At 44.0% G+C, this 15,403-nt stretch overlaps 1 protein-coding gene across 1 annotated transcript; it reads left to right on the top strand.

Annotated features, from left to right (window-relative positions):
• The first annotated feature begins 716 nt into the window (after nt 1-716).
• Nucleotides 717-6,006, top strand: ADRA2A (adrenoceptor alpha 2A). The gene has a single exon (XM_079976592.1). The coding sequence runs from the start codon at nt 1,306-1,308 to the stop codon at nt 2,665-2,667; it is 1,362 nt and encodes a 453-aa protein (XP_079832718.1). The 5' UTR covers nt 717-1,305; the 3' UTR covers nt 2,668-6,006.
• The last annotated feature ends 9,397 nt before the right edge of the window (nt 6,007-15,403 follow it).

Here is a 15,403-nt window from a genome sequence, read left to right as displayed (position 1 = left end):
ACTTGTGTAGGCGAGCAGTTGTGTGGTGGCCCCAGACCAGTTCCTCAAGAGCCAGTGCAAGCAACATACCACTTGTTGGTTTTGCCTAACTTTCCCTGGATGAGGGAGAAGAACATATGAGAGAGAGAGAGAGACGGCGGCATTGTACCCCGGTGAATGCTATGCACAGTGGAGGGAGGATATCCATAGCTGCCAGGTGCATGTGTGTGAGAGAGACAGAGAGAAAGATAGATGATAGATAGCTCTGTTTTGGGTGTGTGCGTGGCTGGAAAGTGTGCGAGAGAGCGAGAAGTATCTGTAGCCGAGCGGGTGGGGCGCGCTTTCGCTCGCGTCCAGCCAGCTCCGTGGGAAGTTGCTGGGCTCCGCGGGAGCGCCCTCAGAAGGGCGCAGGTGGGCGAGGGCGCGCGTCTTGCCAGTGGCCCGTCGGAGTTTCCTGCTCTCCCTTCTCCGCCTGGGGAGCGAGCGAGCGAGCGAGCGAGGAGCGCGGCGCTCTTGCGAGGCAGAGGCGGAGAAGCGCGCAGGGGGCCGTCCCCACGTGGCGCTGACGCTGCTGCTCGGTACCACCGGACCGAGCCCGGGCTATAAAGCGAGCCGGGAGCGGGGAAGGCAGTGCTCGAGCGGGCGCCACTGGCTGCGGACGGCGCTGGCTCCGCCACCGACGAGAGGCTGCCGGGCGCGCCCCCTGCGCCGCCGCCTCCTCCGCCTCCCTCGCGCCCCGCGCGGCGTTTCTCGCTGCCGTCTGGGATCTGCTCCGCCGGCGACTGGGAGCAGAAGCCGCCCCTCGTGGGTGGGGAGGTCCTACCTGCCTCGCCGCCCTTTCAACTCTCCGGGACCCTCCCGGCGAAGGTAAGCGGGACTTTCGTCGTCTCCCAGCCCCGGCGGCTTCTGAATGGCTTCCTGAGGAGCCCCTCCCTTCTAGGCTGGACTTACTGGCGACTTTGCGGGAGAGGCGGAAGACTGGGTCGACTTCGTCCCGTCGATCCGCCCGGAGATGAGCTAGCGAGGGCTGGGAGGGCAGAGGCGAGCCGCGCGCTTCCCTGGCCGAAGGGAGACCTGGAGACGGCAGAATCGGAGCCGGTTCCCTCCCCAGCTGAGATCGCTGCTGCTGCTGCTCCTCTCGTCGGTTATCGTCAGCGGGGACTGGGAAAGCTGAAGGCAGCGGTTGTTCCTGCTGACTGGATTAAGGCTGCTCTTTCTGACTTCCCCAGACCGGACTTGCTTGATCCTCCGCGCAGCCAGAGCTCCCCTTCCTCGCAGGGTGTGTGTTAGGGTCACATCCGCCAACAGCCTACCGAGCTCGGGTTGATGTTTAACCTGGGGAGCCCGTTCACCGAGAGGGGGGGAATCTCTTCCCTGGCACACCTGCACCACCCGCTGCTGGAGGAAAGCAGCTACTCCCAGCACATGGATGGCAACGGGAGCCTGAATGGGAGCGACGGTGGGCAGAAAGGGGGCCTCCCTTACCCCATGTACACCACCTTGGCCCTCATCACCCTCGCCACGCTGCTCATGCTCGTCACCATCTTTGGCAATGTCTTGGTCATCATTGCCATCTTCACCAGCCGAGCGCTCAAGGCCCCTCAGAACCTCTTCCTGGTCTCCTTAGCCTCGGCCGATATCCTGGTGGCCACCCTGGTCATCCCCTTCTCTCTGGCCAACGAGGTGATGGGCCACTGGTATTTTGGCAAAGTGTGGTGCGAGATCTACCTGGCCTTGGACGTGCTCTTCTGCACCTCTTCCATCGTGCATCTCTGTGCCATCAGCCTCGACCGCTACTGGTCCATCACCCAAGCCATTGAGTACAACCTCAAGCGCACGCCGCGCCGCATCAAGAGCATCATTTTCCTTGTCTGGATCATCTCTGCGGTCATCTCCTTCCCACCCCTCATCTCCATCATGAAACAGGGCGACCCTGACAGTCAGCAAGCGAAGCTGAATTCAGAGAGCAAGGAACCCAGTTGCAGCATCAACAAAGAGACGTGGTACATCATCTCTTCTTGCATCGGCTCCTTCTTTGCTCCCTGCCTTATCATGATCCTGGTCTACATGCGCATCTACCAGATTGCCAAGAGGAGGACTCGGGTGCCTCCTGGCAAGAGAGCGGAGGCCGCAGAGAGGAGGCAGAATGGCCTGGCAGATAAGGATGACATGCCCGCAATGACCAAGCTCAATGGGGAGAAGGCAGCGGTGGCAGGAGGAAGCCAGGAGAGGGAAGAAGTCAATGGTATAGACCTGGAGGACACCTCTTCATCGGAACACAATGAGAGCCATCAGACCAGGAAGCAGGAGAGGCCGCAAAGGGGCAAGGGGAAGACCAAGCTAAGCCAGATTAAGCCTGGGGACACTTTGCCAAACAGAGTTGATGAGGAAAGAGATGCGAAAGCTTCCCGGTGGAGAGGCAGGCAGAACCGAGAGAAACGATTCACTTTTGTGCTGGCGGTTGTGATTGGGGTTTTTGTGGTCTGCTGGTTCCCTTTCTTCTTCACCTACACATTGACTGCCGTTTGTAAGAGCTGCCCCGTGCCCGATACACTCTTCAAGTTCTTCTTCTGGTTTGGTTATTGTAACAGTTCCCTCAACCCTGTCATCTACACCATCTTCAACCATGACTTCAGGAGATCCTTTAAAAAGATTCTCTGCAGGATAGACCGGAAAAGGATTGTGTGAGGGGGTGGACTCAAGTTTGTTTACAAGACTTGTTTACAGAAGAGAGGCTCAGCTCTGGCTGGGCTTTGGAAGTGGGTGGTGTCTTATCCAGTGACTGGCCTTTGACTTCTCAAAGACTTCAGGTGACTTTGGCCTTGGCCCAGGTGGAGATGTTTCTGCCCAGTGATGGCTCTAGAGACCTGTTTGTAGGTATTGTTTCTATACACTTACAAGCTGAGCTTATGGCAAACTGAAATTAACTGATTGGAGTGTGTAAGCCAGGGAAGCAACAAAGATGAAAATATAAGTCATATATTTCAGAAGCACTTTCTTTCTATTTTTGCCCTTTGGACAATATGTCCCTGACATCCTTGCAAAACTACAGTATTGCATCTTTGAGATCTGTACATCTTTAACTTTTGTAGGAGAAAGCAGCTTTGAAACCACTTTAAATATTTCTTGAGAACTTGAAATATATGTGGGGTGGGGAAAAATAAACAAAGACACATCAGAATGAACCTTCAGAGCCATCTCATCCATCTTAAAAATGACAGTATTAAATGCTAAGATTTCCAATGTGGTTTTGGCTTTGTAAACTGATAGCATAAGCTTGACCATGGCCAGTGTTTTATTATACACCCTATATGTATTTTTTTTAAAAAAAAACAATGTTTATGTTTTTTGTTTATGCAGTATTGTTAAAAAGCTTTATTTCCTCTTTTCCCATCAGCTGAAAGAAACAAGCATTAAAAGTTTCACAACTGAGAAGCATAGTACCTCTCAAAAGGATGAGCTCCTTTTAGATTTGTGATGCTGAAGAGCAACTGGGTTCTTAAAGGGTTAAGATAAGGTGCTCTTCCCTTGAAGTTACTCCACTGACTGTGTTCAATGCTAACTTATTTCCCCTACCTGTGACTGTAAATAGATAAAATGATAGATGCAGCCTTTTTGTTTTACTTTACAGTGTTACCTGATTTGCATTGATTACATTTTCATTTGTGCAAGGTGTCTGCACAAGAAAACCTTCTTTCGTGCACAAGGACACTTCGGTGTGGATATGGAATTTTTTAATTATTATTATTTTGGAGTAACCGTAAGCATGTCAGCTTTCTTTTTTTTTCTAATTTCAGGTTTGGTTTATAAACATTTTCTTTGATTTGTCCTAGAGAAAAAGCAAATTATTGGTGTTATTCTACACCATATGTAAAAAACATTCATAGCAACACAGGGAGGAAAACATCTTCCTGATTCCACCCCCCCCCCACTGTCCCAGCTGATGGCAAATAACTTCCTTGTCCAATAAGACAAACATCCTGAATATGATTAAAAGGGTGTAGGATGGGAAAGCAATTGGGGACATAATTTAAACATTATAAAAAGAGTCTTCGTTTAAATAAAAACTGATCACGATAGTTTCTGGCTGGTGATGGTGGTTAAAAACAGACATATATTCACAATGCTAAGGTTACCCGAGTTCTTCCTTGAAGGCAAATTTCTTAGTTGAATTGGCCCTTTTTTAATTAAAAAATGTCTCCATTCTACAGAACACAACTGATGCCCCTCCTTTCAGACCAGTCCTCTTCTGACTGTAGAAACAGGCAGCAAGTCTCAGCGCTGCCTCTTAGCTTTGAATGTGACAGCTCTATTCAGTGAAACAAAACAGCTGTCAGATGGGATGCTACAACCAGAGGAAGGGAAGGAGAGGTAGCCACTGTACACTGAAAGTGTTACTTGTGCCTAGCTTTGAAATGGTTTCTCGTTGGAGAGCCTGCTACAGCTGACATTTCAAATACAGAACTTCCTTTTAAAACGAAGCAATTTTCTAGGGAGAAGAGATGATGACCCTTCCGTAGAACTGCATACTGGTATATACAAAGTTGTGGTGTGTTTCTAAAGTGCGCAGGTGCACACGTATGTTTACACAGTGGGACATGCCATTGGCTATGCCAGCACAGTGCCACAAAACGGCAGTCTTAACAATGGCGTTGCAAACCTGTTGCAAAGATGACTCATTTTAGCAACGCAGGGAGAAAACGCTTAGAAATGAACCAGGGGTTTTGGACTGGTATTTGTATTTCCCTTCCTTTTTTCTTTTAATGGTGTGATAATACTCCTTGCAGAAAGATGCAATTAGAAAGGCCCCACCATTATAACCTTTGTGATTTCCCCCGCTCATTGCAGCTACTAAAATATGAAACGCCTGAATCTTAATTATTCCCTATTTGCTAGAGAAAGACGAGGATTAGATACGGAGGAGTTTTATTTCCGTTTTAGGCAAACTGCCTGCATCGTGGCTCTGTCCAATGATGTCCTGTGCTAGTTGAATAAGGTACCTCATTTGGGACACATTATGGGGCCTCTTCTCTCAAGGTTTCATAGGAATGCTCAGGGCAGACTGGCCACTTCTGAGCTGGGGTATTAGTCTCTGACAGATTCTGGCTGGCAAGGAGTTCAATGGTCCTTTGAATGGAAAGCACAGTCTGGTGTCTGGTGTCCATCCCTCGGAAGGTGGTGGACTCTCCTTCATTGAAAGCTTTTAATCAGAGTTTGGATGGCGTCAGGGATTCTTGAGTTTGGATGGCATCTGTCAGGGATTCTTTAGCTGTGATTCCTGCAATTGCAGGGGGTTGACCCTCAGGGAATCCTTCCCAACTCTATGGTTCTGTGCTTCTTTAGGATATCAGAGCAGGCACAACACCACAAGGCACAAATCCAGAAGAAGTTAGAAGTGGTTAAGGCTTATTTAGCTGGAACACCAAAGTTGTCTCCAGCCTGTGCACACATGCCTGGAAACTGATTTCTTATGAGTGCGGTATAGCTTTAGTTTATGTATGGAGCTCTAGTTCAAATGTGGAGCTTCCCTGCCCATCAAAGCTGCTCTGCTGTTATTCAGTGGGAGAAGGAATCATGCATACCCATTGGTGTGCACATACAGATGTTCTCCTACTACTGGCATTTACAGGGCCAGAGCCATGTCCAGATGTGTGATAAAGCACTCATGGGACTCTTCTTTCGGGCTGATAGTTTTTAAGGCAGAATAAATCACAATTTTTCAGACAGCCAGTCTGAAGTAGCATAAGTAAGAAGTTAACTGACCGTTGCCAGAGGATTCTTTTTTTAAAGAATTGCCTCTTTTTTAGGATTTCAATATTAAGTTAATGTATGCATTCATGAAACAAATGGATAATATTGATTTTTCTGGAATGTGTTTTTGAAACTTTAATTGCACCTGGTACAACCACCTCATCAATGCCATTTTTTTTTTGCTTTTTAAGAGAATTATATCTGTAAACAGATATGGCCATAATGTTTTTTTTATTTACAAAAAATAAGAATAAAAAGTTTACACATTAAAAAGCATGTTACATCTCAACTTGTCTGTATTTTCAGCCATTTCCAGGTTTTATGGACTTACATGGAAATGGGAAACTGACCTTTTAAAGCACCTGCTGAAGTCGCCTCTTGTAGTTTGCATAAGTCATTGTTCTGCCTCATGTTAATGTGAACAATGGTCTGCTTCATTGTGCACCGACAGACTGACAAACAAGCCTTTGATATTATTTTGCTTTCTTCTTTGCTGGCACAGCAAACCCATTCATGTACCTCTTAAAGAACAAGGATTAGGGCTTACTGTGTGGGCAATTTATCCTTTGCCTATTTAAGCTGGCCGTGTTTTCCACCTCCCTTCTCTCTGTCTCTCAAGTGAAATATTGTGTCCATGTAGTATTTACAAGCCGCTGACAGACTGTTGACTAACCAGATTACAAGTGCAAGAGGCAGCTATTAAGAGTAGGAAGAAAAGTAGAAACTGAATTCTACCAGGCACCTGCTAGTGCTGGGGAAAGGGACATTCTCACAATGCTGGGAGACGGGGGCTCATGCTAGAGCAAGCCAGAAAAGATTGCACCTGCTCAGAAATCGATAACAAAGCCATGAATGGGGCAAAGGCAGCAATTTGGTTTTTATAGTTGATTCCTGGGGATTTCCCCTGCAATAGATATTACTGTGATTAATGGAACAGGAATTTTATTAATGTGGCAAAAGATTTGGGCTTCTGCCTTTGTCAGCTTCTCTGATAAAAAAAACAATCAGAAGCTGAAAAAATTTGTTACAGAATAAAATCTCTGTATTTGATTATCACAGTAACACACACACAAACACACACGAGTATTTTAGTGATTAACCAAAATCCAAAAGGGACCCAGAGGAAGCATGAGTGAAATGCTATAGCTATAATGAATATATAGTTCATTATTGTGTCTCTGTGTGTAATATCTATTTCTATATCTATCTATAGTTATCTCTCTCTCTCTGTCTCTCCCATGTCCAAATTGCATTGCACATTATTTATAGTACACATCTTCCTAATCCAAGAAGCTGGTTGACTCTGAACAGATAACCACAACCGGTGGTGATGAAGGGCCAATTCACTCATTATCCAATGCTAGTTCAACTCAGAGACCCATTGAAGTTAATGAACATGACTAACTTACGTCCATTCGTTTCAATGGCGTCTACTCTGAGACTGATACAATCTGGAGTCTGCTTCAAGACCATTAGGTCCAGAGTCTAAATTAAGTGTGGTACCACTATGTATAGGTACAAAATACATAGTCTGTATCACTGCATATGGATTCAAAAGGGAATTCTAAATATGTTAGATTCTGGCTAAGATTTTCCACTAACCAGATGAAAAAGGGTGAAGGATGAGTTAGAAAAGTAACCTATTGTTTTTCCTGTTCATTCATCTCTTCATCTCTTGTTGATTATTTCTTTATTCCAGTGTCTTGGCTGAAGTATCCCTGTTATTGTTCCTCTAGGATTCCTCTCCACCCAACCGCTTGCCTCATGCTACATAATTTTTGTTGTTGTTCTTCAATATTTTTTGAGCTAAACTTGATTTGAGTTTTAAGAATCAGTGAAAATATAGCACATAAGTAGATGAAGCATATACAGAAATTGTCTTTCCCTTGGTAAAACAAACACAAAAATCAAAGTGTAAGTGGATGATAAGGAAATCCTGGTTGCTATTTGACTACACCTACAATAAACATGAATAGACTATTAGAGATAACAGATCTCAGGGATATCTCAAGTGACAAGTTAATCAAACATTTCTGCGAGACTTCCCTGATTTTTTTCCACTCAGAATATGTTTGCTGTTTTCACTTCAGGCACTGTTGAGTGAGAGCTTGCACAAACAACTTCTTCCATGTGTCTTTTAACATGCCTCATACTTTCAGTGCCTGAATGAAGACTATCTGCAGAATGGATGCTGGAAGCTCCCAGAGACTTCATGGGACACTTCCCTTATTTGTAATGGTATATTCTGGAATCCAGCAACATGAGGACAAACTATAACAGCTCTTTGTAATCAGTATGATTATTTAATCTGAAGCTTTCAAAGTGACTGCCAAAATGTAAAATTGTAAGCATATCAATACAAATCTACAACATGAAAAAGAGGCTCAAGCACCAAACCTCTATGAAATAGTGTGAAACAGCATGATGCAGGCACATACAAAACACTCAACTGAAAGTCTGTAACTCAACAATGAAGGCACCAGGAAAGCAATTCTAAGGAGTGCATTCCAGAAATAGGATGCCATCACTGAACAGCCCTTTCCTCTCAGTCACCACTCATCTGCTCTCTAATGATGGCAGGGCTGGTACATAATATAGCCTTAACTGGGCTGATTTTTTGCATTTTGGCAGCTTAGAATGGCTCGTGCCCCACAGAGTGTGGAATCTGAACACTACTGCTAGACTTTGGTAGCATCAACTGGTTACAACTGTTTGTGCTGGTGAAAGTCTTCACATCTTGGGGCAGTGTGGGTTACGGTCCACATTTATTGCCACAATATGGTGTAGCCACACACTAATTATTCTTTTTTCAAATGGAAACACTAAATCAAATGCTAAGGAGAAGGCGGCAAGGTGAGGTTAGGATGGTGGAGGCAATTTTTTGCTAAAGAAGTAGGTTTTGAGTGCTTGGATACATACCAAGAGACAGAAACTGGAAGGTTTGAGAATGCAATGAAAAAAGAGGAAGACAAGTTGAGCATAGATAGATGAACTTGGATTTAGCAGAAGTAGCAAGTGAGGGATGGTGAGGAAATGGCAATACTCAAAGGTCAAGAGCTTTCAAAGTAATGATTGCCAGCTTGAAGTTGATCTGAAGTGCAACAGGAAGCCAGTCCAGGGAGCAGGGTCACTAGGAAGAGAATCCAATGAACTAGACAGCATGGACTGGAGGGCTGCATCTGGTTCTCCAGTCCAGCTGTAGAGGGAGTTTGCATGTCCACCAAGGAAGAGACGATGCTGGATAAATCCTCTCATGGATAAAACCGAAATGTAGGAAACAAAAGCAGGAGACACCCACGCTTCCTGAGCCTCCTGTGAATCAATGTTCAGATTCAACCCACCCATGAGGCCAGGTGAGGCAACTGCCTCAGGTGGCAAGATCCCCAGGGACAGCAGATCCCAATGTTGATTTTTCTTCCCCCGGCTTTTCGTGATGTAGAGCTTCACTTACACCTTCTTCCATGGCGGGGAGGGAGGCACCATTTTGGGATCTGCCTCAAGTGGCAAAATGTCTTGGGCTGGCCCTGCCAAGCTCCTATCATTATCCTGTAGGAAAAGATGGCATTGTTCATACCACTGCAACATGCAAACTGTTAGCTTCAGTTCAGGGGCAATAAACAGATATTCCATCATGCTTACAGAAGAAAAGTGGGGTCCCAGTAACCCCCAAAGTCTTCTGAAGAATAAGGCATGTGCCACCAAAGTTGATGGCAGAGTTTGAACTGTCTGGCAGTGAACTTCTGTGACAGAATACATTTCTCAACCAAAATGCCTTAATAACTTTTGACATTCTCTGCCGAAATGGATGTAATTTCCGATGGATATTGACAACTAACATTAAGCATTTTATGCTGTGTAGCTCCAGTCATTGTCACAGAATTGATTACTGGGCATGAAACTGATTACCAGGAGAACTGCATGATTAGTGGAGGTTTGGTCTACTTGGCATCCAATAAGAAAGTTTAATAAAACATTTTTGTTCTGCTTCTGGAGTGCAATTAATATGAATTGATCCATAGAAACCTGGGGTGGGGGGGTCTCTCATTTCTCTAAATTGTGTAGTTTCTTTAAAATGTCCACTAGAATTGAACATCTCAGACTTTCATGGGCTACAGGTCACTTCATCAGAAGCTATAATGAATTTGTTAATCTTTAATGTACCACAATAATCTTCTTTGTTGTTTTTCAGCAGGAAATTCTACCACACTTGATTGTTCTTTGTATGTGCTAAAATAACCTTTTCCAGGAATTAAGATCAATTACTCAACTTGAAGCACTTCTAAAATTGCACAAGGACTCAGCATTTTCATTCCTACATTTAAATTAATTCATTAAGTAAATTGGATAGCGTCCTTTGGGTTTCTTCCCTTTTAACTCCATTTTTATTTTGTATTGAAGTTTTCAATAATACATTGAAGTCATGCACATATTTTGCAAATAAACCTAGAACTGCCTTGGGCAGAATTATTTATCGCATATGCTCACAATACCATGGGGAATGTTTCTGTGGAGAGTGAAAACCAACAGTCATATAACCTCTACGTTAATCATTTAGAACAGCCAAAGAGCATGACTTTTATCAGAGGAGTAACAAACTGATTTCAAACCTTTGTTTTATTGTCAAGGACTGAACTGTGGCTAACATCTGGAAGTTGCTTGAATAGAACGTGCTGGTTGCAGTGAGACCTGTATGTATAACTGTGCTTCCAAAACTAAGCACAGAGTGGAATAATTTTCTTACAGCAATCTGGGCTACCAGAGAAACAGTTTCATTGGGTGGTGGTACAAATGCTGATCTCTGTGTTTCTGAGAAAGCTTTGAAAATGTAGGAAGCATAGAGGAGTCAGTTGCTGAGGTGGGTCTAAGGGGAGAGTTGACAAATTCATAGACAGTAGGCTTGTCAGTGGCACCTCCTCTGCATCCAAAAGCAGTGGGCTCTCAGTACCAGGTCCTGGGAATATACTGATACTGAAGTTGGGCACTAACCTCATTCTGCTGAGTGGTAGTAAGGTTCCAGGGTCTCACCCAGAGTTTGCGCTCCTTTGGAGAATTGAAGACATGGCAGAGAGTGCTGCAGCTTTAAGAAATAGGATTTACTCACCTATTTACACCTTCAGTTTGCATGGAGGGAGTCTAGATCTTACAGCATGGTTGTTTCAAGAGAGGCTGGTTCCCCACAACAGTGCAGCACTGGAGCACAAGAAATCTCTCCTGGTCAGCCTTCAGCCAGCCTGCCCAAGATGACTCTCTCTTTCCTCCGCTTCCTCTTCCCAGCACACCTTGCTTTAAAGACTCTTTTTCTGATACCTCAAGCACACACCCCATCACCATGGCAACCTATGTCTGCCCATATCCAAAAATTCCACTCAGATGGGCCATCAACACCTTTTGTCATGTTAATGCCAGGAGGCCCTGGCCTGCAACCTGCCCTTCAAACAGGTTAATTTCTGGGATTTTGTGGTCCCCCCTCAATCTATAACAGTACACTTAGGATGGGCTTTTCATGTCCTGATTGTGGGCTCCCTGAAAGCATCTGTCTGAACTGCTTGCCTATAGATTTTTGATCTGATCCAACAACAGGGCTGCTTTTACATTCTTGGAAAGCACACAGGGACCATTCTGATGTTTCTCCTCTGAAAGGTTGTACATACTGTTTTAGCTCTTCTGGTTCCTAGTTCTTCAATCTAGGGGTGTTCACTGGATCCAGATGATTCTGAATAGAGATGAGGTGGGGTACCTGGAAGGGATTTTGGGCTACTGTAAGGTCAAGCAGGATCTATAGAAGGTGGGCACAAGCGAAAGCAGGACCCGTGTAGTACTTTGTAGCAATCCAGACATCAGAGCTCCACTGCAGGCAACTGTCTGTAGCAAACAAAAGTGTGTCTCTGAGCTTGATTTCAGGGGGTGACGGGAGGGGAAAGAGGGAGAAGCTTTGTAAAATTTAAACAGACCTCTAGCTTAAAGAAGATGCCAGGATCAGGAGAGGGACCGAGGGAGGGCTTCTTTTGAGACTGACAGGTCTAGTTTGTGATCAGAGGGAATGCTGTTACCAGTGCTCTCTAGGCTCAGTGCTTTTGGGAGAAGGGAACAGCTTTGCAAGAGTGAAATGAAGGTCTGAGTTTAGGGAAAGAAAGGGTGAAAAGAGAGCTGTATTTTGACTGTCAGTTCAAGCTTGTAAGTGCAGTTGGGGGACAAATTTGATTCAGTTCATATGTGAAGCCCTTTCCAAAACAAAATGCAAACTGAAATACAGACATCATTTGAAATTTGCATGTTTCTGAAGTTTGCAATGCGGTTCTCCAACCAAGCAGCGTGTACCAAAAGTGAAGTGAACAAGCAATGCATATAAAAGGGTAAAGTGTGCATATAAATGCTTATATTAGGGGAAAATATACTACAAAATACTTTATATCAGGGTCAATTGTTTGCAGAATGTGTATAATAGTCAAAGCTACCTGCAAAATATGTTTATTAGGAGAAATTTGCACTAAAATAGTACTGAATTTCTATGATGATTTTTTTTAAAATTGCAAATTGTTGCAGAAATGTGAACAGAATTTAAGATTGGGAAAATAAAAAACCCAGAGAACTAAAATGGATGAATCTGCCCATTTGCCCTTTAGTCCCTATTCTATATAATAATAGTGAATTCATTGAGTGTAGCTCCTTATGTAACCCAAACAGCACCATCTACATAAAAGATGGGGAAATCAGAAAGCTTGGGGAAACCCTGATGTTTGCAGAAGCACCATAAAAAATATCCAAGGGGGGCCTAACTGGGGAAAAGAAAGAAAACCCACCCCAGGAGGACTGAAATTGCTCAAAGGGCATGGATTATTAGGGGAAAATGCTTGCCAAAATGTGTATATTTTTAAAAACTGCATATAAAAATATGTTTATTAGGAGACATTCAAACTAACATGCTGAATAATTTTCAGAAGGATTTTCTATTAAATGCAAATTGCTGCAGAAATATGAAGAACAGAATTTAATACTGAAAAAACGAGGAACTGAGAGGACCCAAGAGTGACAGATTTGCCCATCCCTACTTCTAAGTACAGTACTGTAATCACAGAGGGAACACAATTCCTCCCTCCCTCAACTTGAAAGGAACCTAACACAAAGCCCCTGCATCTATTTGCCTGCAATCTGACAGGTTTCTTAAACCTACGAAGACCCCTGCTGGATCCGCCCAAAGGCCCATCTAGTCCAGCATTTTGTTCCTATAGCAGCCCGTCATATACCTGTAGGAAATCCCCAAGAAAGACTCGAGCACAAGAGAACTCACCCCTCTTGCGATTTCTATATTAGTTGCTCTTGCAGGAAAACTCTGCAGATATCCTTCTGAAATTTGGTAGGATTCATGCCTTCAGGAGTGGGGACTTAGCCTGCAAATTCTACCTAACTCTTGCCAAAATATTAAAAAGAGATCATTCTTTTTTGAGAAAAGAAATAGCATTTTAGAGATATCCAGCACAGAAGCCCATAGACCTCTTGCCTGTAATTTGTCAGGCTTCATCGACCATAGTGCCTGCTAATTTAATCCACTTCTGTCAAAAGGGGAGAAATGTTATGGAGATGGGGAAATGAAACAGTCTAATCTGAGTTGAACTGGCCAGATCATGACATACTTTGGAATGTTATGGTTTTACAAAGCTCCAAATCAGGATCCTAACCAAATCTTGCAATCCCTGCTTCACACCATACTGATTTTGCACCAGAGGTAATGTGCCCTCAGGATGGTGTGTGTAATCTGGGTTGAGGACGGTTGACCTGTGGCCCTCCAGTTGTTGCTCAACTCCCATCAGCCACAGCCTGCATGGTCAGGGATGATGGGAGTTGTAGTCCACTAACATCTGGAAGGCTATAGCTTAGCTAGAGTCTGCTTGTTGCAACGGGTATAGTAGAGAGAGGGTATCTCAAGGGAGAAAGTAGTAATTTCCCTAAAACCATTCTTCTGCTCCCTTGCACTTTGCTGTAAAGTTGCAGTTTGATTAGCAATGTTACCAGATGAATGGTCACTGCTAATAGACTTAGTGAAAGGGCAGCAAATTAGAGAATCAATGGGGGATTTCAGTAGCTCCCAAGCAGAGTGTGACACACACATACAAGGTTTTGTAATGGACTTTATTTGCTTAGAGGGAAGATTCTGGGGAGTTTGGCGAACATACAAGGCTTGCATTTACAAGGAGAAAAGGAACTACATTTTCAAGTCTGATATCTGAAGATGATATACCCCTCTAGTGCTCCAGTGACTATGTAATCTAACAATCACATTCATCCAGATCATCTCAGTGGGTTGAACCATCTGAGGTCCTCACTGTTATACTGATGCTTGAAGCCTGGCTATAATCACACACTTTTATATCTGAGATGTTGGATCAGAAGCTACATAGGGATGTGCGAAGCAAGGTTTATAGGTGTTCAAGATAGATGACGACCGAACCATTCACTCAACAATGTGGCTCATGGTTTTTGCTGAGGAACAGGTAGTGCAAAACATTTCACTGGATGAGCTTCTGGTATATTCCCCTTTGTATCTACAGAATTCTATTTTAATTTTGGTAACCTAACTGGTTACTAAGCCAAGGTTTTGTGAACCACAATCAGTACACAACTGTAAAAAAGATTTCTGTGTATTATTTCCTGATCTATAGCACACCCCCACACCCTCTAACTGCAGACTTTGGATGAGTGAGCAAGAGGCATAAAGGATATTATGAAACAAGAATGTGGTCTTAGGCTATAATAATCCATTTCCAACAAACCTTGTTATCTCTGATGCACTGAATCTGTGTTTCAGGCAAAGAGACCCAGATCTGATAACATTTGCTTTCCTCAGATTTTACTTCATTGAAAGTGTCAGCTGTCTGGTTTGAGAGGCTTTTTGTGGTTTGGGTGTGTGGGCTGTTCTCTTCCTCAGACAAGCAGTATATATCAATACACAATGCCTGCTTGGTAAAAGCAAATGGCTTGAGGTGTGGCACAGATAAACCTTAGCCACTCATTCATTGTGAGGCATCTCCTTGCATTAAAATCTCTTTCCCCACGTCCTAAATGGAAAATTAAAGAAAAGGAATCTAGGGCTTCATTATTTGGAAGGCGCAAGCCATGATGTAATAGGTCTCCTAGGAAAAGCAATTATGCACAAATAATTCAACACCCTAGAGTACTATATATGTATATTAGGAAAGTAAAAGGAAGCTTTGATCTCCCTGGGATGGTGGACACTACTGACCATACGTGGCAGTGAATGCTTGCATGAACCAGATCAATGTTATGCTAAATAGCAAAGGTTTTATAGCCACCAATATTATTGGGGTTCTTGTGTACCCAGAAAAGGAGCTGACAGAGCCCCTGCAACTTGGGTTTTATTGAGCTTAGTCATTTATTAGGGTTGACACCTGTAAACAAGCAAGAAAACACACACACACACACACACACACACACACACACAATGTTACAGCGGTTTAACAGGGAAGCTACCATTTTCTGTATTGTGTTCATACGGCCTAAAAAGCTCATTGTGTTTTCTCCTCTGTGTTGCTCTGTTAAGACTGTCTGCAGCTTCCTGATGCATTCATTATTCAGCCCAGGCATGTATAATAGAAAGTGTGTTCTGTTTCCATCATAGGAGCTATCAAGCTTTCTGGCAGACAGCTCAATTGCTTAT

Source organism: Podarcis cretensis, assembly GCF_951804945.1.
Source record: "Podarcis cretensis genome assembly, chromosome: 5".
Classification (NCBI taxonomy): Eukaryota; Metazoa; Chordata; class Lepidosauria; order Squamata; family Lacertidae; genus Podarcis; species Podarcis cretensis.
The sequence above is the reverse complement of the archived record's forward strand: the minus strand, read 5'-3'. Positions and strand labels throughout refer to the sequence as shown.

What these genes read in the sequence shown, in the direction of transcription:
- ADRA2A (XM_079976592.1), top strand. Translation starts at nt 1,306, where the DNA reads ATGTTTAACCTGGGGAGCCCGTTCACCGAGAGGGGGGGAATCTCTTCC.